Raw genomic sequence first — 25,127 nt, 5'->3', positions numbered from 1 at the left:
ATAGAATTGATCTTTAATGTCGTCGTTGCTATCATTGGTGGGTGCATAACATTGGATAATATCCATTGTGATCCCCTACTTCTTTGTTTTAAATGATGTTTTGATGATTCTGGATCCGTGAGATTCCCATCCTACAAGTGCATTTCGTGCTACTTTGGACAGCATTAGAGTAACTCCCTGAGTGTGTGGAGCATTTTCCTCTTCGTGACCAGAGTATAGCAACATCTTCCGTATTTAGCCTTTGTTGTCCAGCTTGGGTCCGATGGGTTTCGCTAATTCCCAGTACTGCCAATTTTTATCTCCTCATTTTCATTGATATTTGACTGGTCTTCCCGGTCTCCCACATTGTTCGGACGTTCCATGTACGTACAAAAATTGTTGCTCTGGTTGTTAGAAGGGGCATTGACCTCGTGGCTTTTGAAGGAACTCGGCTTTCACCATGAAGCGTCATGATTCTTCTAAATGAAGACCTTCTAACTCCCAGGGCAGAGTTTAAATGGTTTGGATTATTTTTTCTGGTAAGCGTTTATTTAGTGAGTTAGTTTTCTACGGGATGGGGTCACTAACCCCATGCCCAACCCTCCTCCTTTACTGGGGCTTGGGACCGACAGTAACTCTAGTAGAGCTACAAGCAGAGTACTACTAGACCGTAAACCTAGTCATTATAGCCGCAAGACATCTCCACAAAATAACTGCTATTCTCTTTTATTGATTTTATTTAGTGACCCTACTTTGGAAGCATTCTGTGAGCCGACAAATGTTGTAATTTGTAGATCATGCCTGTAAAAATGGCGTTTACGTGCTCTTGCAGAAATATATTGTTATTATTATTATCAGAACAACAGCAACCGGTCTAATTGGAACAAACTGAAAGCACTTATTTCACCAATAAATTGGACAGTGCATAATACACGATGACGGGGTTTTTAATGACCCATGTCGCTTTTTTCGTAGTTCGCTTCAGGAAACCTTGCACACAATCTCCTAATCCTATAATTGTCTAACTATTTAATGTTTATAACGTAATTAGCGGTAGATAATTACATAGAGGGACAAGCAGGTTTCATACCTCTCATGGTTGAGTTGATACAGTCGTTCGTCAAGCTCAAAATCGCCACAAGCATAGACTAATTCACAGCTCTTGAATAATAAGATATTGCTCCTCAACCTCTCATTAGACAGTGGAAAACGAAAAGTGGTATGATGGGATGAGAAATCAAAACTAAATGTGGTTCTTGTTTGACATCCGTTTTTAATTCAATATGATGGTTACTTGGAGTAATATTTGTTAAACCTTGAGTGTGGTATTTTACTCGAAGTAAAGTTGGTTGATTTCAGAGTTTATTCAAGAAATGGTGTCCTTTGATTGAATTGGCATGAACAGTGTTCAGCTTGACACCCAGTGTGAAGTTTTGTTATAATGTAACAGAGTCAACAACTTCTAGTCCGACCCATGTCGGTAGATGCAGCATACTTGATTATGGTCCGCGTGACTATCGCAACCAATGGTTGAAGACTGGGTGACATGTCTCAGAACCGATCACAATCGCGCAGGTCTATACACTCTTTTTCTTCCCATAAATCGTGAGATTAAAATCAATTTATGCCTTTCTTTCTACAAATTAATTCCTTCTTCCTGTATCATATCTTTGTATAAAATCTTACTTTTATATACTGCCACCATTGAAGTAACTACTTCTATGAACTTGGTGTTCATCCTGTTGTGCTAATGTGGTATGGCAACTTGGATCGATGTATATATGTGCCTGATTCTACGTTGTAGCTGACTAACTGACTGATAATCTAATGACTGTGACTGTTTTTTGGTTATTAATTAAATGGTGTTCAAATCACTACGTGGATAATCATCTTAGATGGTTTGTTTTGTATGGTTTGGGGCCCACCTTAGTCGAACGTGAATGGCGTTACCGACCGGCTAACGTAAGAGTCATAATTCACGGTCAGCACCTAGCTTGGATTACCCTTTCGTCACATCCATGTACTATGGCTACCTTGATGACCGTACAACACAAGTGACATTATCAGAGAAATATATTTGCAAGAGTAGGTACAAGGAACAAAGCGCTACCACCATACGTGCTCCAGTCCACGTTGTGCAACCAACTGGCTTGCATTCGTTATCATTGACCTTAAAGAGGATTGTGAAATGCTCGACCTTTAGTGATCTCAATGCCGGACGATTTGGTTAGGACCTAGTTACATTTCACTAGCCGTAAAACTATATAGATGAGTGCATTTTCGACCAAAGTCGTCGCGTTTATTTCAAGTCAGTAAATCTTTACTTGTACCAGTCTTCTGTGTTCTCCCTTCGCCTTGTGAGAAATTTTGTGGTTCCCTGTCTCAAGTTCTTGTTTATTATTTTAAGCTTGACTTGGTGTTTGTTATCTAGTATGCTAATGTCAAATACATAGTGCTGACTAGAATTTTCTGCTTTTCAAACAATACACATGGAGTTTTGGCCACCGTCATGAGTGTATTTTCAACTAACGCTGATGTTTAGCAGTCATTAAAATATTCATAACATCTCTTGGTACAACAATTATTATTACTATGGCACGCAGAGGCGATCTAATTCAAGCTCGTTTGTAAATAGTTTTTACTAACATTCATATCTATAATAATTTCATTCAGTTAATACAATTGTCATTATTTGGTCTAAAGCACCGTTTAAATTATCAAATCAACATCCTAGGGAAAATACACCAAGCATGCTGACTAAAATCCATAAAAGTAAACGTGCTGCAAACTAACTCTTTGTTCTTTCTTACCACTTCTAAACACCTGACCTCTTGCATACTTGTCATTCATACTTCAATTGGTAATTTAAATATAATTTGGTTTGACTTGACGTTTCGCTATTCATGCTAATACCGTATGAGGCCTAACATTACTGAAACGATAACCTGAGAATTTATGTCGGACCTTTCGAAAACCCACGGGTTTATCATATGACAGTGACGTCTTGTACAAATAAAAACTATGCGTTTCTTACGAATCAGGTACATGTCATATTTACAAGCATAATCAATGAGATGTCTACCAAGTATGACTGTTAAGTACATTAAATCAATAAAAGTAGAAGGTAATATATTCCTGCAGAAGTACCAGAGAGTTAATAATTAGATTCATGTTAGTACTGTACTATGAGTGCAGTTTTTTTCGATCCGTTTCGAAAATGGCATCGCGTTAACGTTGCGATAATGGGAAAGCACTGTAGGTCAAAACCCAATAGTGTTGCGTTATAATTAGGGTTCGGCTGAGTATTTAAGCAATATAACTGTTTAACAAATTAATAGTTGCAAAGTTAATATAAAAAGCGCCCGGTATGAGAAATGACCTTGAAAACACGCACGTTGTTCGCTTCAGTCATAAGAAGCTCCATAGCCGCGCACTGACAGCGTAATGCTGGAAAAAGAGCCGTAGTGCATTTGGATATGCACATAAACTAAGTTTAACAGGTTGTAGTGGTATAAACAGAGATATGATAAATTAGTAGATACAACTTATACTAGCTGTCGCTACAAGAACGAAATGTTGGAGTCTTCACGTACGAGAATCTAAAAATAAAAGACAATGAATTATGATGTGTATAAAGATGGAAAAGGTGTAGTTAGAATCAGGAAGACTGTTTATTGGGATCGAAAGTGCATCGAGACAGAACAAAGCGTCTAGAAACTACAATAAGGACATATTTTGTTGTGTTTTTTGTCCCAATGTCTTTCATCCACAGCTTTTCACATTTCTCCACAAGCTTCAACAAAATCATTTTTGGATGTTCTATAAATCTCCATCACTGAGTCCAAGATCACCACTGTAAGTAAGCGACTAGATAAATCCGAGGTCGCTTTAAATGATAACTTGCCTGTCTGGCTGATTACGTTTGTAATTTTTAAAAGAACTTTTTCGTAATCAAACTACTCATAACTATCAGTAAATTATTCGTGTCACTATACAGTGTTACATATATTAAACACAAAATTGAATTTATATTACTGATGTACATTATGTAAATAGTTATAAAAGTAAATGAAGAAGTGAATTCACATTTAGTAAAATCAATGAATTAAACAAAGTATATTCTGAGAAGTAAAAGATGTAGAAATAACTAGGCAGAAAGCAGTGAGACAATGAATATCCAATTCTAGTTATGATACAGTGCACGTCGTGAAAGTTCAGTGACTTCCTTCTGCATTACGGCTTTACCAGGACTATCGACGTATCTTTTAAGGTCAGGAAGAAAAGATTTACAACAAACATATTTATCGCTACGAACCCATCAGCAATGAGAACGAAAGTAAAAATTCCATCGTTATAGGGTATTTGATATCAATGTTGTAATGTATAACATCGGGTGTGAACGTATGATGTGGATACATTGACTGAGGAGAAGGAACGATAATTATGAGAGGTTAGATAAATTGTTCCTTCAATATCGTTCCTAAGGGCGGCAAAATTATGTTCCGAGAGAATACATGAAGCTGCTTAGTTATCATTGGACGACGATACACGGGGTCGGATTGATCTCATGCGCACAAATAAAATACACGGAAAATCGGTAAAAAAAGGAGGCAGTATAACTTTTGATAGTTACCAGCAGTAAGATTCAGAAGTGTACTCAAGACGATAATAAATATATCCCACTTAATGGCGAAGCACCGAAAGAGACGAGATCTTTAACTTAAGAGTGCAGTAAAGGAGGACCTGTATTGGACCGATTCAATGCGATCCTGGATTTATTATTAGTCTAATACAGTTGTTGATAACTCTGTAAAATTATGGTCTACTATGATATTAGTACTGCTCTCATAATAGACCCAATTCTAAAATTGCAGATTTGTCATGATGTAACTGTCTAATCTATAAGATCTTACGTGGAGGTCACATTATTGTCTACACTGACTCATCGTACCATAACAATTACGAATATATGATGAAGAACACATTCAGGCTGGAGATAGAACAATATATATAATATAAGTGAAAGCACGTTGTACAGAACGATCACGCCTGCAAGGCTGAGCCACACTATCAGATCAATCCAATTAATACGACTCCTTCTTCCCGCTTTCTACATCGCCGAGATTTTCTCCGCGTTAAATGTTGAATATCTTTTTCCCCATTTGCCTCGTGTTCAGCTTTGAGGATGGTGTGCTTAGCGCCCAATGCCACTAAAACTCTTATGCCGTAGTCCGTATACATGTAGTAAAATTATTAGATCGTTTAGTTCTGGTGTTAATCCGATGCTATTGTCATATCGGTTTAGTTGATTTCATTGAATGACGCTACATCTAATTTATTCATTAATGCTGCACATACCTATCGTTTTACTCACTTAAATACGCATTTACGGATATTCTAATCCCAATTACCACCTAATTCATTCTTCTTCGGCCAATGGGCAAAGTATAGTGATCGTAATGAAAAGTGATATTTATAAGGAAGAGTAGAAGCTTTTAAAAGTTGATAGCAATCTGTTACAGCTTTAATTTATGGTGCCTGTTAAATCTTTCCAAGATTATTAAGTGTCTGAAAATGTTTTACGAACCACCCTATTCCCACTTCTAGAAGATCTCTACAGACATTAAGATATAGTAGTGAGTTCGCCAGTTTCTCCGACCTTAGCAAATTCATTCATCCATTCCTCGGAAAGTAGCTTGATCACAAAATGTGTGAATTCATGTGGAACGAAGTTACGCAAATGACATTTTGTCATTGTAAAGGGAAACGGTTTAGAAGAAATATCTGAAAACTCAAACGACGTATCAGATAGCATAAAGCTAATCTAAGCGATAAAAATCACAAACTATACACAAGTGTCTCACAATTTCTTGGCTGACAGAAGACGCAAAATTAATTTGAAAACAAATTGTTTCTGAGAATCAACACATTCTGAGAGATACCCAGAATACAGACCGACTCATGTCTGTTCTGCGAAAGTCATGTCGTTGGAAAATGTGACTAGTGGAAGATCTAATCTAAATACAGCGAAATAAGATCAACAGACTGAATTAAAACTAATATTTTCTGCAATAAGGGCAGATAATTACACCGAAAAGTTTTTAACAAGGATAGTTAGAAATGAAAAAACACACATTGCGGTGTATACCACAGGAAAAGCAGAATAAGATTATGACCCTATACCCTAGAGAAACATTGGAAGAAATCAAGAGGATTCCAAGCCAAAATAGTGTCACGGTCTATTTCCGTGCAGTCATACTATAAGCTAAGAATTGTTGAAAGTTAAATGTAGGCTTTCAAACAATCAAAATAAGACATTGCTATGAGATTAATGGTCATGATTATAATACAGACTGAGTAAAAAGAACATCTAGATGGTTGAATGTGAGATTCAGGGATCACAAACACTGCTCGAAACTTGTTTTTAAGTCCTCAGTTTACCTGGAGACACTTGAGAATAGATCAGCAGTTGTGTTCCATATATTAAAATAATACACGAAATGAACTTCAAAGGGACGAAAATATTTCAGAAAAGGTTCGGTGGACATAAAGAAAGATTGATAAAGTAAGTGGAGTATATGTGGGCTAATCTGAACAGAACATACAGAAAAGGTGGCACGCATTAGCTAACCTTTGACAAATTACCATTATTATATAGTTAGATCTTATATATATCCACTTACTTCAAACCACATGTAGCGTAGTTTTGACAGTGATTGGTAAGAATATCCTAATAACATAACATTGTACTCGATGATTGCCACTTGACGTACTCATTGACTTCATAAAAAAACGATCTACAAATTACAACATTTAATGTTTCACAGTATGCATCCCGAGCAGGGTTATTAAATAAATATTACATATAAAACTGAATATGAGTTCATTCGTTCAGAAATACAGAGTAGTTTTCAAAATATTTTCCAAAGTGGCATCGCGTCTACATCTCACATCAGATCGAATCTCGGCATAATTGTGTAAGAAATTTGGTCGTGCTAATTATTTTTGCAATGAAAATTTTTAAGTTTAAAGTTGTTATAAAGTAGACTTGCAGAACGCTTGGTGTGAACTATGACCTTGGGAAAGCACGTACGTCCAGTTTGTTACAGATGTCAGCAGTCCCATAGCTGTGTCCTTGGAACAAGATTTTGAAAAAAAGGAAACCGAGGAAAAGCAAGACACTTGGATATGAACGATGAACAATATTTAACATTTTGTAGTGGAACAGAGGTATGATAAGTTATTGGATGAAATTCATACTAGCTCTCGTTGCTAGAGTGAAATGTGATCAGAGGCTCCAGATGAGGAAATGCAGTAATAAAGAACAATGAGTTGTGATATTTACCAAGGTGGATTAAGTACAAACGAAAGAAGGAAAGTCAAGGTTGGAATAAGGAAGGCTGTTTATTAGAACTGAAAGTGCATATAGAGAGTAAAGTCATGACAAAAATGATGGAATAATTACTTAGTGTAGATTCAGTTTGATTTTTAAACGCTATATGTTCTTCGATAAATTTAGTTTTGACTATCACCCTGAAGAAGTCCAGACAAGTCTCCCGGACGAGATGTTGTGATTATTTAATTTCCGATGGCTGATAGAATTTCGCAAATGCCTTATATATTGAGTCGGCATGGACCTACACTCAGATGCCTTAAAGTTAGGATTATTTGCCAGACTAGAAACATCACTCAAGATCTCTAAAAAAATAGGAATAGCAAATAATTAAAACGAGAAATCACGACATCTCTAAATTGGCAGAGATAAAGCGAAACCCAGACACATAAGGACAAAACGCCTTAAGGGGACTGAAAAGTAGATCAGACATTACCATATTTCAAACCTTTAAATAAACCATACAAGTAATTATGGGCAAGAAGCAGTATATCAGGAAGACAGAGGAATTGCCTAAAGATGAAAGTATGAACAAACAAAGCTATACAAATTTAATCAAAGTGTTGGACAACCAGATCTCTAGAACATTCAGCAAAACTGCCAAAGCGGGCAAATGCATAGACATACTTACTTACGCCTGTTACTCCTCGTGAAGGAGCATAGGCCTCTCACCAGTATTCTCCATACAACCCTGTCCTGGGCAATCCTTTCCAGCTCCTTCCAGTTGCTATTCATCTTTTCTATATCTGCTTCTACTTCCCGACCTAATGTGTTCTTTGGCCTTCCTCTTTTCCGTTATCCTTCAGGACTAAAAATTAGGGCCTGCCTCGTGATGCAGTTTGGTGATCAGTGAACATTTATATTTAGCTAAACGGATAGCTTTTAGTCCTACGGTAGATCGAAACCATAGAAATTGAACGTTTCGCTACTCCTTATCAAGTCTGTTTGCGGAATATTAACGTACAACATATGAAGAGTGATTTTAAGACGCATTGAAATATTTGATGGATTCGTTCTATCACTTCAAACTACAGTACTATTCTTGAACAAGGTAAAGGAGATTCAAACTAACGGAAGCAAAGTGATGATATTCTTCGCGTTTACAACTTTGTTCAATTCGACTGAAATAGTTGGCTAAAGATAACTTGTCCATGTAAGGAACACAAATCATTTAATTCAAACGTAACCCTGAACGTAACATATATTATAACTCATCACTTTATGCTTAAGTACATATGAATAACTCAAAAAAGAGTTTACAAATAGATCAAAAGAGCATAGATGGTATCACCTGTGGCAAGACTTGATATAGAAAAAGCATTGTAGATATCGGATACCCCGAATTCATCAGAAGTTTCGGTTTCAGTTTGGAAAGGTCAGGAGGCTTGATGGCCGGTGGTAGTCATTGTAGTGATGATCTCTCGTTTGATCCAACTTTCTTTTGAAAGAGTCGACGAATGGAGCCTCAATCACGAGCTGAGGTGATTAATTCCACTCGTTCATGATTCGATGGGAAAGTCGATAGTCAGCTGACAAGTAATTTGTTCTGGGCTTGTGAACTTTTTTGGAGTGTCCTCGTAAATTCTCTGTTTCGGAAGAAAGGAAAAACGAAGGCACATCAGGTGCAAATTTATCACTAAGCAATTTGAAAATTGTAATCAAATCGCCTCGAGTTCCACGACAACGAGAAAAGGTTTAGCTTGGCCAGTCGAGCACCATGCAAACGACGTGGTACCAGCCTTTGAACTCATCGCACTACATGCCGCTTTCAACGGGATAACGACAACCCGGACGTTGGCAAGTGCTTTTTTGCCGGTCATTAAAAAGGGGTCCTTTTCAAAAAAAGAGCGAGATGCAAAAATGCTCAGAGATAAAATATGATCTATGACCAAAAATGTGGAGAACTGTAGATTGTTAGGACCAAAAGTACTAACAGATACAGTAGAAAATAAGGTATTCAAGAGTACGGATGATAAACTAATTCAGAAACAGCAAGCGATACTCTAGTCGAATACTTTAACTGAAATAAATTCAATTAAAGTGAAAACAGTAGTCTTGATATGTAATAAACGATCAAAACAATAGAATCTACTCATCGAGGAAAAATACCACTGTCCTTTTAATTAGCGCGCACAGATTCGAGCCGTCATGTAGCGCAAGTCAGCCGGAAATATGGACATTATACAGTTCAAAATGACGGACCAAACTCATCGTAATAATAAAACTGTATCCATATTTATCATACTTCCATACTATGAGTATTCTACAAAAACTAATTAGGGTTTACAGCACATACAATTATAAATAAGCAAAACGAGCTTGCCAGCCTCCAGAATGTTATGAACCCGTTCGTAAATTTATTTACACATATAAGTGATTAATGTTATATCCTAGCGAAGATTAAATCACGAGTAACTTCCGAAACATATTAATTGATTAATATTATCTATGTATTCTTATGGTATAACTATTCAGTAATTAGATTGTGTATACTTATATTCATCTTATTATAGGCTTCATTTTGACCCATAGATTATTATTGTACGATTTGCTGTTCTTAAGTTATACTTAGTTTATTGATTACTGTCTCCCACGTTCACAGCCACTTTCTGGCTTTATTGTCTATGAATGTTATTTCCTATTTTATGGTGCGTAGCGGTCTGTTTGGTTGATGTATAAACCCAGTATGTTTGAAATAAATGATTCGCATAGCGGAAGCTGTATTTGTGTTCTGGACGGGCTAGCCGAACAAGGGGACAATAAAGACGCTTGGCTGCTCATACCGGTCAAACGTCATTGGTTTAGCACAGCGTGAAGATTGCATAGTCGTATTACGATTGGTGGATAAATCGCGTGAACACCAGCCGGACATAAAGTCATAACAATTAGCTTTTGACATCGAATTACCAGTTATTACAACTGAATAAGAGATAGAGATTTCATTAAATATTTTCGATGGGGAGGGGCCGCTTTTAAGAACGACAAACTTAGATGAACCACAAATGAAGGATTAATATGTATTCCTAACTAGTTAGAAATTAATTGCTACTTTATTACACGAAAAACTAACTGTTCAATTGACACATTTTACGTAAATCAATATCATGCACCAGTGATTCTATTCTTGGTATATATCAGTAGATTGATAAACTCGGTTAGGTATCAATGTTGAGGTTAACTGCAGTCTAAAGTCCTAGGACAGCTAAATTACCCATAATACGGTTTGGGTGTTTCAAGTATAAATACCAATTTAACACACACTAATAATGAAGTGACCCGCTTATTACATCATACGATTTATTATTTTTAACGTGACTATTACTATAAGCGCATTCACAAATATGCTGTTATTACATGTATATGGCTTACTCTGGCACTGTATTCATGACAAATATCCTTAAAATGTGGATTTCCCAGTAAGCCATACGACAGTTTCATGGTACGTAGATCTAACAGATGACAACTGAAGTAAAACTGGTTAGAGGATTGATTGGTAGGAAAGTAATTCTGTAACTGATCCCAGAACACACTGATTGTCAAACTTTTCTTACCTACGCTGTAATATAACTGCTGGAATTCTCGACCTTGAGCATTGGGATGATAGCATATCGAGCAGGCAACCTGTGTTTGTAATCAAACGTTGTGGTGAGCGTTGGATGTAATAAAAAATGTTTGTATATTGGGGATGGTACGACAGACAGAAGCAACCTACGTATTAGGCATTATTGTTTATCATCAATGGCACAATCACGAAGTTAGGCCAGCCATAAAACGACAGGTGTAAAAGGCCAAAGTTAAAGCACTTTTGAACCATGCCATTAATTTAGCCATTGGCGAATGCCTGCGTTTGATCGTCGTTTACACTGAGATTAGTCGCATACGGTTGCCACGGCGTGTACGTAACAGTGAAGTTCTACGTGTTTTTGAGTACTACAGATCGTCGTTGTTACTTTGAAATAGAAGTTTCAGATTTTTGAATAAGTGTTTGAGAAGCTTCCATAATCAGGAAGAAATAAGTGGTGCATGGCTACAGAATAACAGATAGAGCTAGTGTCTAGTGACAAACCGAGACTTTTCCCATTGATTACTAGAAATCATACCACTAAATAGAGTTGTGTTAACAGACACAGATCAGTGGGATAACTGTGACGAAAAAACGTTTTTGCTAAATGACTCAAAATTGCTCACGGTGGAGTACACCTTGATTTACAACTCTCCAACTTCAATCGCTCTTTTTAAACCATATTTTACTTAGGTTTTATGAATAATGGTACTATTGTTTACACTAAGCTCATATTCACACCTTTGCGTGGTGCGAATTTGGACCAATACACATTTATGCCAGGCACTGAGTTGCTAATGACGGTCTGATGCAATACGTTTGAAGATGATCGTTTTCATTCTTTAGCACTTTTTATCCGCCCATCGTCATTAACAAAATTGAATATAACTGAATTGAAGTCGGTGGAAAAGCTATATGCTCCAAACACAATACATTTAATGAAAACAATCCATTTACAATCAAATGAAATTTATGGAATTGCCCAAGAAGTAAACAAATTGTACAACCGTATAGAAAGGACGTGCAACCATAAAAATGATATCCAAGAAACGAATAATAACACAGGGATATAACAGAATACAAAAAAGAAATACATGTGGCATTATAATTCCACTTTTAAATCGTCGTCGTCTTGTTCTTCAATAGGCTGAAATGTAAATAAAAGGTAATCGATTAAAATGAGCGAAAAACTTAGCTATACATGCTGTCAATCTCTACCAATAATGAGTTAAACACTCACTACTTAAGACTCACTTATTCTCAGAGTGGTTATTACTGACTCTTCTTACTCAACTACAAATCATGAAATTGCACCAGTTAGAAAAAAACATGACTAAACCTCGTTATTGATTTATTTTATTGTATCTTTGATACTATTCGGTATGGGTGTGACTATTGTTCTCTGCAATCGAAGAGTATTTTGAATTTTTTTACTAATTTTATTAAACTAATATTTTTGTAAACAGATAATGATTGTTGGGTATACATATAGTACCCTGTTTAGACTATATCCCCTGCTAAGACTATGTACGACAGTATGGGGACTTATTCAAGAAATTCATCCACAAGTGATTGCTTCTTATACATTAAATGCTTTTAAAAAAGAAACCAGATTTGAGAAGAAAGAATTTTCAGATTTTAGTTTCCTTTAGAGTATTTAGAAATGTGTGGATGAATTTACCAGTAAAGTCAGCTACCTACAACATAAGATCAGACACATATCTGCATAGTCCCAAGTTGCCACACCTCATAACAGGAACATGATGATAATCGAATCCAAAGAAGTAGTTAATTCAATGGTGGTAATATGCAAAAGATAGATTTCATATAAGGGTATTAGTATGCGGGCGAGGATGATAATGATTCGTTATTTGCTTAGTCAGACTTGTAGATAGTCTGACAGGTACTAGATGGGTTATGTATTCAATTACCATTATCATAATCGTCGGTTTTGGGTGCTGAAATATATTTACGTTCTAGCCAGGCTAATCACGTGTTCTTGACCTGAGTTGTGTTACAGTGCTGTAAAATAGACACTGGCAGCGAATCTAATTTACATATTCGTCTAAGGTAAATTAACGTCCCATTCGTGTGACGTGGAAAATCGAACGTTATAAAAGATGTAGTACAGGAAGAAAGGAGTAGTTCGTAGAAAGAAAGGTATAAAGTAATTTTAATTTCAGTGTTTAAGTGAAGACAAAGAGTGTATGCACCTACGCCATTGTGATCGATTCTCAGCCATGTCACCAAGAGTCTCCAACCATTGGTTACGATAGTCACGCGGACCATAATCAAGTAGTCTGCATCTACCGACATGGCTCAGACTAGAAGTTAGTGACTTCAAGAACTGGTACCACGTTTTGGTTTGGCCTCCCCTAACTTTCTTCCAACCATCCCCAACACCGGTCAGCATGGCGCGTCGTGGTATTCGGTGTTCAGGCATACGTAACACGTGTCCCAACTATATCAGTCGATGAAGATTCACAACCTCATAAACTGATTTACCACCATTCCCTAATACTCTGCGTCTAACCTCATTATTACTTACCCACTGATCCCAGCAGATACGAGCAATATTTCTGAGACCTCTGTGATCAAATACTAGTAACTTACGCGTATCCTCTACCCTTGATGGCCACGTTTCACAGCCGTGAAGTAGAACAGAACGAACTGCTGCGCAGTATACTCGTTCTTTTATTAATAGACGGATATCTCGCCTTCGCCATAGGTGACGTACGTTGGCAAAAGCCTAACGAGCCTTTCGAATCCGTGCTGAGATTTCGTCAGACACCAACCCATTAGGGCTGATCAGACTTCCAAGATAAGTGAAGTTGTCGACGCGTTCGACTACTTCACTCCCTATCCTTAGTTCAGGTGTTGACACAGACCAATCCTGAAGCAACAACTTGCAATTAGAGGGGAAGAAGCGCATTCAAAACATTCTGGCATTGTTGCTTAGTGCTACCAAATGACTGGATTTTATCAACGTCTTTGCCAAACAGGACTGTGTCGTCTGTGTATTTCAAGTCGATAAGTGGACCTCCTGGAAGGAGATCATTGCCCGAAAATTCAGTCGATGAGAATGTTATTTCCATCAGTAGGTCTATGATGAAGTTAAACAAAAATGGAGAAAGTGGACAGCCTTGACAGACACCACTTGATGTTGCAAAAACAGGTGACAGTTCGCCATAAGCTCTGACTCGATTGGTAGTGTTCGAGTAAAGAGCCTTCACAAGGTTTATGTACCTCTGAGGCACACCTTTCAATGACAGACACTGCCACAGAAGCTTTTGGTCTACAGTCATATGCTGCTGCTTTTCAGTCAACAAAAACTGTCATTGTCGAACGCCGATAAACATGCTTGTGTTCCGAAACCTGACGAATGGTGATTATGTGGTCGATGCAGTCACGACCAGGTCTGAAACCAACTTGATTCTCTCGTGTTTGCAGTTCATGAGTTTTTTTGGGCGTCCGATAATTATTGAGGCTAGTATTTTAGATGCCATATTAGTTAAACTAATCTCTCTATAGTTGTCACAGGATGATTTTGACCTCTTCTTCCCTATATAGATACAATAAATAAATATAAAAAGCAGATTATATAACACAAATTGAACGACTGATTACGGCTAGGCGCATAATTAGACTCACCTGAGCATCTTTTCCATCCCAGGGTTCAACAGTTTTTATTTCGGGTAACGAATTCACATCATACAGAGGAAGTGTTGCGCCGCCAACTGAAAGTTGTCTTAGGAAATCATGGACTCCAGCTGAGCTGTATGCTCCTCGTAATGTAGTCCTTTTCTTTTTACGCCCATGTACAGCAACCATAGCCTAAAAGAGAATAGAGGTTGTTTAAGTTAATTTATACAACTTTGCAAGCATATATATTCGATTTTAAAATTAAAAGATGAGTTTAAGTGATCAGCGAGGAACGTTTGTAGGTTATTTCACACAATGTCCATAACACTTTTTATATCAACCAACCCCAAAAACCACGTCTTTGATGACTACCGATGTGATGTGGGGTAGTGAAAGTAAATGTGATTGGCCATTGTGTGGATAAACAGCTTACTGACAACTACTTTCCTCTTATTGATCTGTACTATGAACTCACTAAGAGTGATGCATTATCAACTAATGTACATGTTTTTTTAACTTTCAAAAATAAAGTATATCAGTATAAGTTAAGGTTTATAAACTGATGCCACACAATACTTTTTCGAAAGTAAGTAATCGTAAGCGCTTATTTTGTTAAGTTACAAAAATTTGAACTACAAAACAGAGTGGATTTATAACATTTAGTTTAACATGCCCTAAAGTTATGAACATATAATTACGTATCTATCCATGCTACAATCAAAGGTTACAATAAGGGTTTAGTAATTCTATGGTGCTTTTGAAACGATGAATATGATACCAGTAAGAAAATAAATATAAACTGACAAAATTCATTGGAAAAACCAAACGGAGACATATACAACACATACAGCAAAGTCTAGTGCAGTAAATGACAATGATAGTATTGGATCATAAAAGTGAGGAAAACAAATTTTTACGAAAAAATCTTTTGATCAGTTGTTTAGAGATGAAGGGATGAAAAGCCAACAATCGATTATATAATATGCTTAAATTGAAATGATGAAATTTCGACAGTCATACACACTAACGAATAGAATACTGAAGGACTATTTGTAGGGTAACACATCTTATTAGCAGATATTAGAAGTATACAATTAAGCGTATGATGAAACTAGCACTATAAGCGATGATAACTTTCAACTTACAGGATATCCTGAACCTCCAATATCGAGTGCATTTTCTAGATTAGAATGTTTGAGTGCTTCAGTCCAAATCCATCTACATAAAAAAGAAATATTTAGTTAAATTATATTAATAAGTTTATTATGTGATTAATGAGTTTTATAGGAGTAAAAAAATATTATCTTGTGGTATGCTAAATAGCCATTGTTACGACTATCCGGATGAAATTATGACTAAAGGAGGAGGAATAATATGAATTGAAGAGGGAGATTGATTATGAATAGCAAATAGTAAGTGCTATTAGAGATATGAGGGCAGTTATCACTTCCCGGTTGTCCACACCGTGGAAGGGTTCTTCTGGGGGTAACCTGAGGAGGAAATTGGGTTAGGGGTGGTCTTAGTGACCTGAGAGCGTGACCGCAAGCCCCAAGGAACAACTGCATGAAGCCGGTTACACATGACCATTTTGTGGGTAATTTTCGTGTTAACTCCGTACTTGTTGAGACCTTACCACCGGAGACGGATATCCATGGGATAAGGCAAGGTGTGCAGTTTTTAGGGTCGACCTTTCCTAATCCCACCCTTCCTTTGTGGGAAGGCAGCTTCGCTGTTATGCTGGTTGTCTGGAGGAAACATCTTACTGCCCTCACACATCTGCACAATCAGCAGTACGACTTTGCCCTCGGACCTTGGGTTTGTTGCTTTTAGTAGTACCACTCTTCACCTGATCTACTTGGCATGGTAGGTTCTTGAAGAACGATTTTTCCGACCAGTATAGTTTGATTGGTTCATTACGATGAGCAAGCCCGACCACCACGTCAAGGTAACAACAACGGCCGGCTCACGACTAAAACAAATATCTGGAGAGTTTCAGTATAGCTATCAAAATTTCGTTAAAGTTCTATGATTACCAGTTAAAGAAGTAGAATGTTCCAGACTCAGGAGATAAGTCTTCTTACTGAACATTTGAATTGGTTTCCTAAGCTCTTTTAATAACCCCAATCTAAAACAACACGGAGACTTGAAAACAAGAGAAAAGATACAAAGTGTGAAAAGAAAGCTGTACTCTAAGGTTGGTTTACGTAAAGAAAATCGAGGGTTTTATAGTATTTCAGATGGCCTTGATCTTCAGGAAGTTTCTGGAACTATACTAGACGTAGTAGCAGGATAGGTGATCATTTAATCAAAAATGTGACAAGTGACTCTTCCCTTTCTGGATATTTCTGAGAAACTTACGTTCAACGCTGATTGGATAAAATATATCCCAACGTTTTCTGGGCTCCTCTGGACTTTTTCGAGTAATACTTTGGATCTCCCTTACATCAAGATTGATGTTATTTCTCAGTTGCAGATTTAAACACAAACATTCTACAGGGTTTCCATATGCTTCAAGTGGAATAATTTGGGATGGAAGTTATCTTGAATTGATATCATGAATGGGTCAATGTTAGACCATCATTGAAAACCTGAGAGCACTGGACGGCGTTTCGTCCTAGAAAGAGACACCTCATAAACGCGCCTGAATAGATTATGCGATTAACAACAATGTTGATGTATGAAAACAAACAAAATTAGATAACTTGTTGAAATATCTAGATGGCAGGAACAGGTAGCCCAGATGTTCAAGCAGGCCACCATGACTAGTAATAATAGTATCTGTTAAATAAATTACTGTGGATGTGACTAACCGCAACAGAATGACTTTTAATGCTCATAAAAATTGATAAAATATATGTCTAAACACTCACCCCCATTTCTGCTTTTTAAATTTATCAGCCTCTGATTTTAGTAAATCCAGGTACTTTTTACGACATTCTGATTGACAATCAAATAACATAGGAAAAACACTGATGATGCAAAGTGGACGATCTTCACAAGCTTCTTTTAAAATACTTGCTGAAGTCAATTCAACAATCTCTGGTGCTGGAGCAGAAGCATCGGCTTTTTCCATAGCCCACGCAACGATCGCATCTGCACTTCGAGCACCATCATAATCAATAGGGTCATCTGTTTTCGGTCCAGCAGGGAAAAATTTGATGGTAGGATAACCTCGAATCTAAACCAGAAAAAAAACGCCCATATAACGTTATATGATGTATGTTAGTGACCACATCTATTTATGTGTTAAATACATCAAATTATATGTCCATATTCAACAAAACCATAATCAATGAAACAACTAAATATGAAGTTGCGAAAATCGGCTTCGCTAAAATTACTGGAATAGTTTTATTTAAACAATGAAATTTGCTAATTTTATGTGATTTAATTAAGATGAATTTTTTGATCAACATTCACAGAACAATTTAAGAGCCTTCAGATTTAATAATGTGTATAGTCTAAATGACAGCCTACTTTCCAGATCATCATTGATCCCTCCGTTGTTTATAAGTCACTAAATCAAAATGCAATTTCTTTATCTTCATTATATAAAAATTGGAAGTTAGACTGTTGTAAAGTTTGGCAAATTCACCGAATCATTACCTTATTGTGGTGCTACTTATATTGATATAAGTAATATATAATGCAAGTCAGGAGTGTAATGTCTGGCAGCAGAAGATGGGGAAGATCAAGAAAGGAAGAGCGGGAATAGAAAGCAATTAGTATGGAAATGCAATGACAATGAAGTTCGAGGCAATTATTGAACATTTTGCAAATTAAGTATTATAGTATGGTTTTGCTATTTTACCAATTAACTCAGTAATTGTGTGCTAAATATAATCCGATTGTTCCCATCCGTATTCAGTTCACTACAGTATAAGATTTTTAGTTGTCATAATCTATTTATGTGGTGACCTAAATAATTCTATGATGTTTTATTATATTCCGGCAGTAAATTATTTAATAAGTCTGGTATGCTGACATAAATTTATAAGCTTTATTCAATTTGTGTTAGGTAACTGAACGAATTAATAATCAATGCTAAAACTGCGCCAAAATTTTTTACTCCACGAAAACAAATGTCGATTTTTGTGTGTATATATTACCTATAGATAGTTTTATTGCAATCTGGCATTAGATATAGAAAAATCTTTAAAGAAGCACTAATTTATCCGTCAGAAACTCTTTATCCGTATCCGTATGCACATGATGTCAAATCCAGTATCTTTCTGTTTTAGAGCGAACACAATATTGTTCAGCCGGTCAGAAGATGGTGGTTCAAATTTTCGAGGGCCACTCGGTTAGTGAAATAGCACAATAATCATACAATGTTACCAATGGATAGCTACTGAATTCATCAATTGTCCAACCCATAAAACCACTTCTCAGTGGAATTTCCAGAAAACTAATTTGAAGGTTGCTATTCAGTACTATCCAGTATTTCAAGAACTTCATTTAGTAAAGAGAAGACGATCATACAGAGTTACGTATTCATGTTGGGTACATACAAAAAAGCATGTATATATCATTCTTCTGTGTAGAGAAGTAAACATGACTAGATTAGGAAAATATTGGTCAGCTATTACGGGAGAACAACAACAATAGACAAAAGGCGCTTAAAATCGCAACCACATACGGGGGACAGAATGCCAAAGTTTCATAGATTGATCAACTACTTTTAACTTACAAAACTCTCTGTATATGAAAAAGATCTTTTAACAAAATGCGTATGACCATCATCCCTTTTACTAAAACTAGGGGGTTTAGTCAGTGAGAGTGAAGAGGAGTACCTATAACTAGTCTTCACAGAAGCGTGGCTTGAATCTCAGTATACGAACTTCCACGTGGTTACTGAGCGGCATTAAACTAAACTAAAATTAACCATACCCAATAAGAATTAAGGGAATATTTTTTCCTGAAGTATCGTAAAATTTGTACCATACACCGAAATAAGTTCGTTGAATAGCTATGAACGCAAAAATAACTTTGAAATGAACTTTACGAAGCCTTTCCTTAAATAAGCAAAAATCCAATCGACTGATACAGAAAAGTATGGTAACTTTTAAAAAAACTCAGAATGCCTCAAAAGCAAGTGGAAAACAAACTTTATTTCCTTATAAAGAATTAATTTACCCCATATTTCTGAGCCATTCGACTATGAACCGTGGCATCCAAAGCGGCTAATTTGACAGTTCCTTTCAATTCACGAGCTGCTTTGTCCCAATGAGGTTTCAAATTTTTACCTATACAGAAAAAATATAACTACATTACATTGAGCTGCAGTGAACTGATGACTGACGAGCAATCATGAGTGGTTTCGTATACGAATTATAAAATTTAGAATTTGAAAATAACAATTTTGTGATCATTATTTGTTAAAAGAGTAAATCGGTTCCTGATTAAAATGAGAATACCATACTCCATAAACACAGTGAGACGAAATTGTTAGGGAGGATCCCACAGTAGTACAGGTAATATAGTATCAATTGTCTCCTAGGAACCAATAGTGAGATTTAAATTCGACTAGTGATAATAGCTTATGTGCTTAGGGCTTGAAAGGGTGATATATTCCATTGATGAATGACTTCATAACAAACATTTATTTTATCGCAGATTAGTTATCACATAAACTTATATTGTACTTAAACACAATCTTAAATAAAATGAACAATCTAGGCTTTCAAAATTTAGATTTACACAGATGAAATTTCTCGCATATCGATTGAAATTAGTGCAACTAATATGACAATTATATGTTCATCAAGTGCTCAACTTTGAAATACACGTTTTGTGAGGCTTAATGAAAATATTTAAATGTCCAGAGTTGAGTGCTTCAACCACTAAGCCACTGGAATATCGACTGCCTAACTAGACTTTCTGGAAATCACCTCATACTTAGAGGATGACTATGCAATTTAGTCCTATATATCACCTTACTTTTGCGGATATACTCTAGCTTTGTACACTGAAATAGGTAAATAGTGATGAATTAAAGACATGATAGCAAAACTAAGATACTTTACTTACAATGACCACACCAAGGGGCGAAAAATTCTACCAACCATGGCTCTTGACTGTTGAGAACCATTTCATCAAAATTGCTGTCCGTAAGTTCTATTACATCGTCTTTGTCAGAGTCATCCTGACAGAAAAAAATGTCAGCAGTAATGTATACAAATTAAACATAAGAAACAGACGATAATTGTCTTACAGTCAGTCTCTGGAATAATAAGTGAGTCTACAGGAAGTACAATTACCGACTCTATGACGTCTTACGGGTCAAATTCTATTGATATCGAGAATCGATGACATCATAAACAAGCACTAAGGCAGCATATATCACTCATGCTTTCAATGAGTTTTAAATGGACAACTGGTTACCACTGAGATAAGTAGGTAGAAAACTGAAAAGTACTGTACACGTTGCAAGTTACGTATACAGTCCAAACTTTGACGAATAAACTACTAAGTACCCTCAATTTTACTGAATATACACTGAAGTATTGACACATAAAAAATTCGACTGACAAAAGCAATAATTTTCCATATTGAGTTCTAAGCAATATTTATTCACAGAAAAATTAAATCTCTTATGGATTATGAAACTTCACACTCAAAGACAATGATACTAAGAAAATCGAGAAAAAATTAGGCGCTAGCAGTCACTTTGTTAAAATTAAGTGAAGTGAGATAAATCTAAGCAGATTATCTTTTGGTAGCATGAATAATCAATCAGCACACCTGCCGTCATGAATTAATGAATAGCTTATAGTTTATTTATTTGTACAATTGAATACAAATATTGGCACAAATGGGCACCGAAACAAATATGCGCCGCTAAAACAAGTGAATAAAATTATGAACAGATAGATGAAGCAAGGTGAATATAATCAAAAGTGATTAAAGTAAAAACAAGTGAATGAACGAAACGTATCATAAAGGAAACAGTTCAGGTTAGGAAAAAACGAAAATTCCTTTAGTTAAAGAATTTTCTCATTTTTACGGGTAAAGTAAAAGAAAATTACAACAGAAATGCTACTGGCTTATATTCTGATTCAAGTCTGACAAAATCTCAAGACACTGATTCGCACTATCAGTCGGACCCCGACCAGGGAACCGTGATAGATTGACAGACGCCAATCCTATAGAGCTTTTTTCATGCCCCACGGCCATGACATACACTGATCACTTCTGCTGTTTCCAACCAAGACGTCGGTAGATGTTATCCATTGCCATTCCACCAGTTTCGCAACTAGTATTCCTAACACTAGGCATCTTGGATGAGCTGAGAAACCTTTCGACAGTTACCCTGGTGCTTCTAACTAGTCGAAATGCTCCAATCACCATGTTTCTCAACCCTTAAGCAAACTGCACAATTTCCTTATGTAAGCATGTAATTTTATCGCCAAACTTGCTACTACCGGGATTAGACTGACGTGTCGCAAAAAGTTGAGAGGAGCCTGTAGAAGCCCAGTACCTATAAGCCGGTCTTTTAGTAAAGCCGCGAGTTACCTTAATCGCCATGCAGTTGAATCAATTTCGTTGTAATTATCTATTCTCATGCTTGTGATGTGGTTGGGAAACTGGCGAGACAATAATGCCAATACAAATTTTCATAAACCTACTAGAAACTACGATGGCTTTTAATCGATAAGTCAAAGCAGAACAAAGCTCTACCGGTTTCGATCTGAGTAGCCAGGTAGTATCACTAACACCTAAAATGTAGCTCAAGTTCGATTTTACGAAGTTATACCAGCCAAGTTAGTTACATTAACTACAAGTAAAAACACTACCAGCAATATGGGCATAGATGATGAAATTCTAAAAATATCAACTAAAAATTTAATTTAAAAAACACATTTTGCTAAAAACACGTCAACACTAGTAACATTGATGTACGTTTTTCAGGAGTCGAATCGCATGAAAGTAACTAGCATCGTACCGTATTTTCTCAATATATTCATAAAAAAGCTGACTATATTTGACAAAACAACCAGAAATTTAAAGAAAGACTTACAGACGATCCAGAACCAGTCCTAGATTTCACTAAAGAAGTAAGTTCGCGCAAAGCCTCTTTGTTGAGATGATCAATATCTCTACCACCTGAAAAACGAGCTAGTTTCACACTTAGACATTACCCGTATATGGTTTAGGACTGTGTTTATTATCTCCAAATATAACAATTGTTGGAAAGCCCTGAACAGAAAACCGTTGAGTTACCGTAGGGTTGTTTTCTGAATCAACCGCACCAACTTTTATAATACCCTGTTTGATAAGCAAATAATTTTCATTCCAACTAACCTTAAAATTAGTGGCGAATCGTTTCCAATCTGGAGCAGCATTTTTACTGTGTCCACACCAAGATGCATAGAACATAATAAACCATAGTTCCTTGCTTGATGTTACTTGGTCAAAGTTTTGGTCTGTGAGTTTGATAACATCATCATTGGTATTGAACAGACAAAGTGTCGGACTTAACAGCAGAAAAAGAACTATAAAAAGCAATACGATTTTTCTTTCATTAGTTTCAGATATTTAGAAATTCTAAAATGTTTACATTTTTACTATGTACTAATAGTTAATTTGTCGCTAGTTGAAAATAATTAGGTGACTAAGTAGAAATTTATAAACATGTATGGCGTCCCTAATTGTGGAAACTGAAGTAAAGCTGGGTTTTAACGTTACAGAATTACAACAGTATTTAGATCTTTACATTCAATATTGCCGCGTAGTAGTACACAACTCCTTGAAATAAATAATTTTGTGAGCATTCGAGATCGACACCGACGATATTGGTTCTGACGGACATCACTAGCTGAAGCAGCTCGGTCAAGCATCACCATTAATTCATAGCACAATTTGATGCGAAACGCTTTTTTGCACCGCACATTCAGTTAAGAAGTATTATGCTTATCTTCCTCTGCATACCATCAAATATACATTTTTCCCGACCATTATCGCATTATAACTCGCTTATCTTAACTGTCTGATTATCGTATCAAGTATAGCTTTGGCACCTTTCCTCGGTGTTTTGCAGCCAAAGCAGACTTCAATCCAGCTCACTATTTGAAACACAACGCTAAGACAACATATTACTGCAAAGTTTAGGCATTCGTTAGGAACTGGCTTGGAGTTGTCGTTAGGTATAGTGGGTCCAACGACCATCAGGTTACTAGTACTGAGACTAGATGATGGTCTCCCAAATGGTATGAGAGAAGGTAAGTACGTTTAGGGAGGTTAAACGAAAATACGGAATTAGTCCATGAGGCAAATAACTGTTAATCTATAGTTAACGCGTTTAGGCCATGAGGTTTACAAAAAGATCGTCATCAGATACTCAGAATCATGTAAAAAAAAAATAAAGGATCATCAGACATTCGAAGTCACGCAAAATTCAGAGAGCCGAGAAAACTGGAAACGACTCTTTGTATTAACATATTTCCTGTGCTGAGATTATCTTTTGCTTTATGACATCCTACTCGAAATTCTGGTGAGACTATAATTTATGGACAATCTTCGAACAACACTAAAATGACGTTAGAATATCCACCTACGTACCAGGGTTAAATAAGGGTTATATATTAGGATCTATAGTTAAGCGTTAAGGTCCAAAATTGGATTTACCTTCTTTATCAAGAACTGACATAAGCTGTGACGTCAAAATGGTATTTAGTCAAATGAGTGAATGAATTCCGCGTCAAAACACAGGATCTGTTATATTAAACTAGATTGATTCGTTCATAAATTAGTCTCATTGAACTTTCCAAAATCACACGTATCGAGAAAGCCCGCGAAAAATTCTAGAGTCCGACTAAAAACTAATGAATTTTTCCTGGTTTAAGATTTCTCCGAAAAATCCAAACTAAGTTTGGGAAAATCCTCAAAACGTTGAAACTTTAGGGTTTGTCATAATATTCCCATACAAATTTTACAGATTTGGAGTCAGTAAAATTTCAACTGGTCTGAGCTTATCACTGGGAAATTTTATTGACTTTGAGGCGAAACAAAACAATTTCTAACGATATTTAGAAACTTCAAAATGTCCCTCAGATATTATGAAATCTACTCAAGATTGTGTTGCAGGTCAAAGTTTAGATACTATTAAGGGCTTCCCGTTTTATCATACTTAGATACTAAACCACATTTTGTACGGAACTATAAGTGGCATCAAGAGATGAAATATAAATACAACTAGCGGTTATCTCGTAAAAGCTAATTCAAGGCGTTTGTAAAATATACAATACCAAAAGAATTCCACAAACATGGACAATGTTCACGAGACTAATGGCAAACAGCTTAATTCTCCGTGTTTATGAACACATAACATCAACTAGAAACGCGCAACCATCTAGTGAAACCGACCTGCCAAACGATACATTTTCGCAAATTTGGAACTGTCCGCCAAAGTGCACGTAAAGTAAATATGTAACTATCTGATTGGCTTGTACATACACGCTCTAAAGAAATAAACAAACTTCACTGAACCAATACACGATTATCATATACTTAGTTCATATGATTCATTCAGTTGTGACTGAAAAAATCTAC

The 25,127-nt window shown here is 36.3% G+C and overlaps 1 protein-coding gene across 2 annotated transcripts; it reads right to left on the bottom strand.

Annotated features, from left to right (window-relative positions):
• Positions 1–1,109: 1,109 nt before the first annotated feature.
• Positions 1,110–25,127, bottom strand: PDIA6_1 (Protein disulfide-isomerase A6). Of its 2 annotated transcripts, XM_012943714.3 has the most exons (11): positions 24,942–25,127; positions 22,881–23,071; positions 22,718–22,844; positions 22,597–22,682; positions 20,607–20,721; positions 19,713–19,822; positions 17,447–17,754; positions 15,722–15,794; positions 14,586–14,768; positions 6,663–12,081; positions 1,110–3,578 (listed from the first exon to the last, which is right to left on the bottom strand). In XM_012943714.3, the coding sequence occupies exons 1-10, from the start codon at positions 24,955–24,957 to the stop codon at positions 12,037–12,039; spliced, it is 1,254 nt and encodes a 417-aa protein (XP_012799168.3). In that variant the 5' UTR covers positions 24,958–25,127; the 3' UTR covers positions 1,110–3,578; positions 6,663–12,036. The 2 variants fall into 2 exon arrangements, with proteins under 2 accessions (XP_012799168.3, XP_051075055.1); XM_051209599.1 differs by lacking the exons at positions 1,110–3,578; positions 6,663–12,081; positions 14,586–14,768; ... (2 more) ...; positions 19,713–19,822; positions 20,607–20,721 and adding an exon at positions 21,130–21,416 and having other exon boundaries at positions 22,718–23,071; positions 24,942–25,006.

The sequence above is a fragment of the Schistosoma haematobium genome, chromosome 1 (assembly GCF_000699445.3).
Source record: "Schistosoma haematobium chromosome 1, whole genome shotgun sequence".
Classification (NCBI taxonomy): Eukaryota; Metazoa; Platyhelminthes; class Trematoda; order Strigeidida; family Schistosomatidae; genus Schistosoma; species Schistosoma haematobium.
Note: the sequence above shows the minus strand (reverse complement) of the source record. Positions and strands in the feature narration are given on the sequence as shown.

Bases quoted from the DNA above. Each gene is read 5' to 3' on its own strand.
- PDIA6_1 (XM_012943714.3), bottom strand. The intron at 22,845-22,880 runs GTTAGTTGGAAT...CTTATCAAACAG, and splicing joins GATTCGCCACTAATTTTAAG to GGTATTATAAAAGTTGGTGC. The intron at 12,082-14,585 runs GTGAGTCTAATT...TTTACATTTCAG, and splicing joins GGGATGGAAAAGATGCTCAG to CCTATTGAAGAACAAGACGA.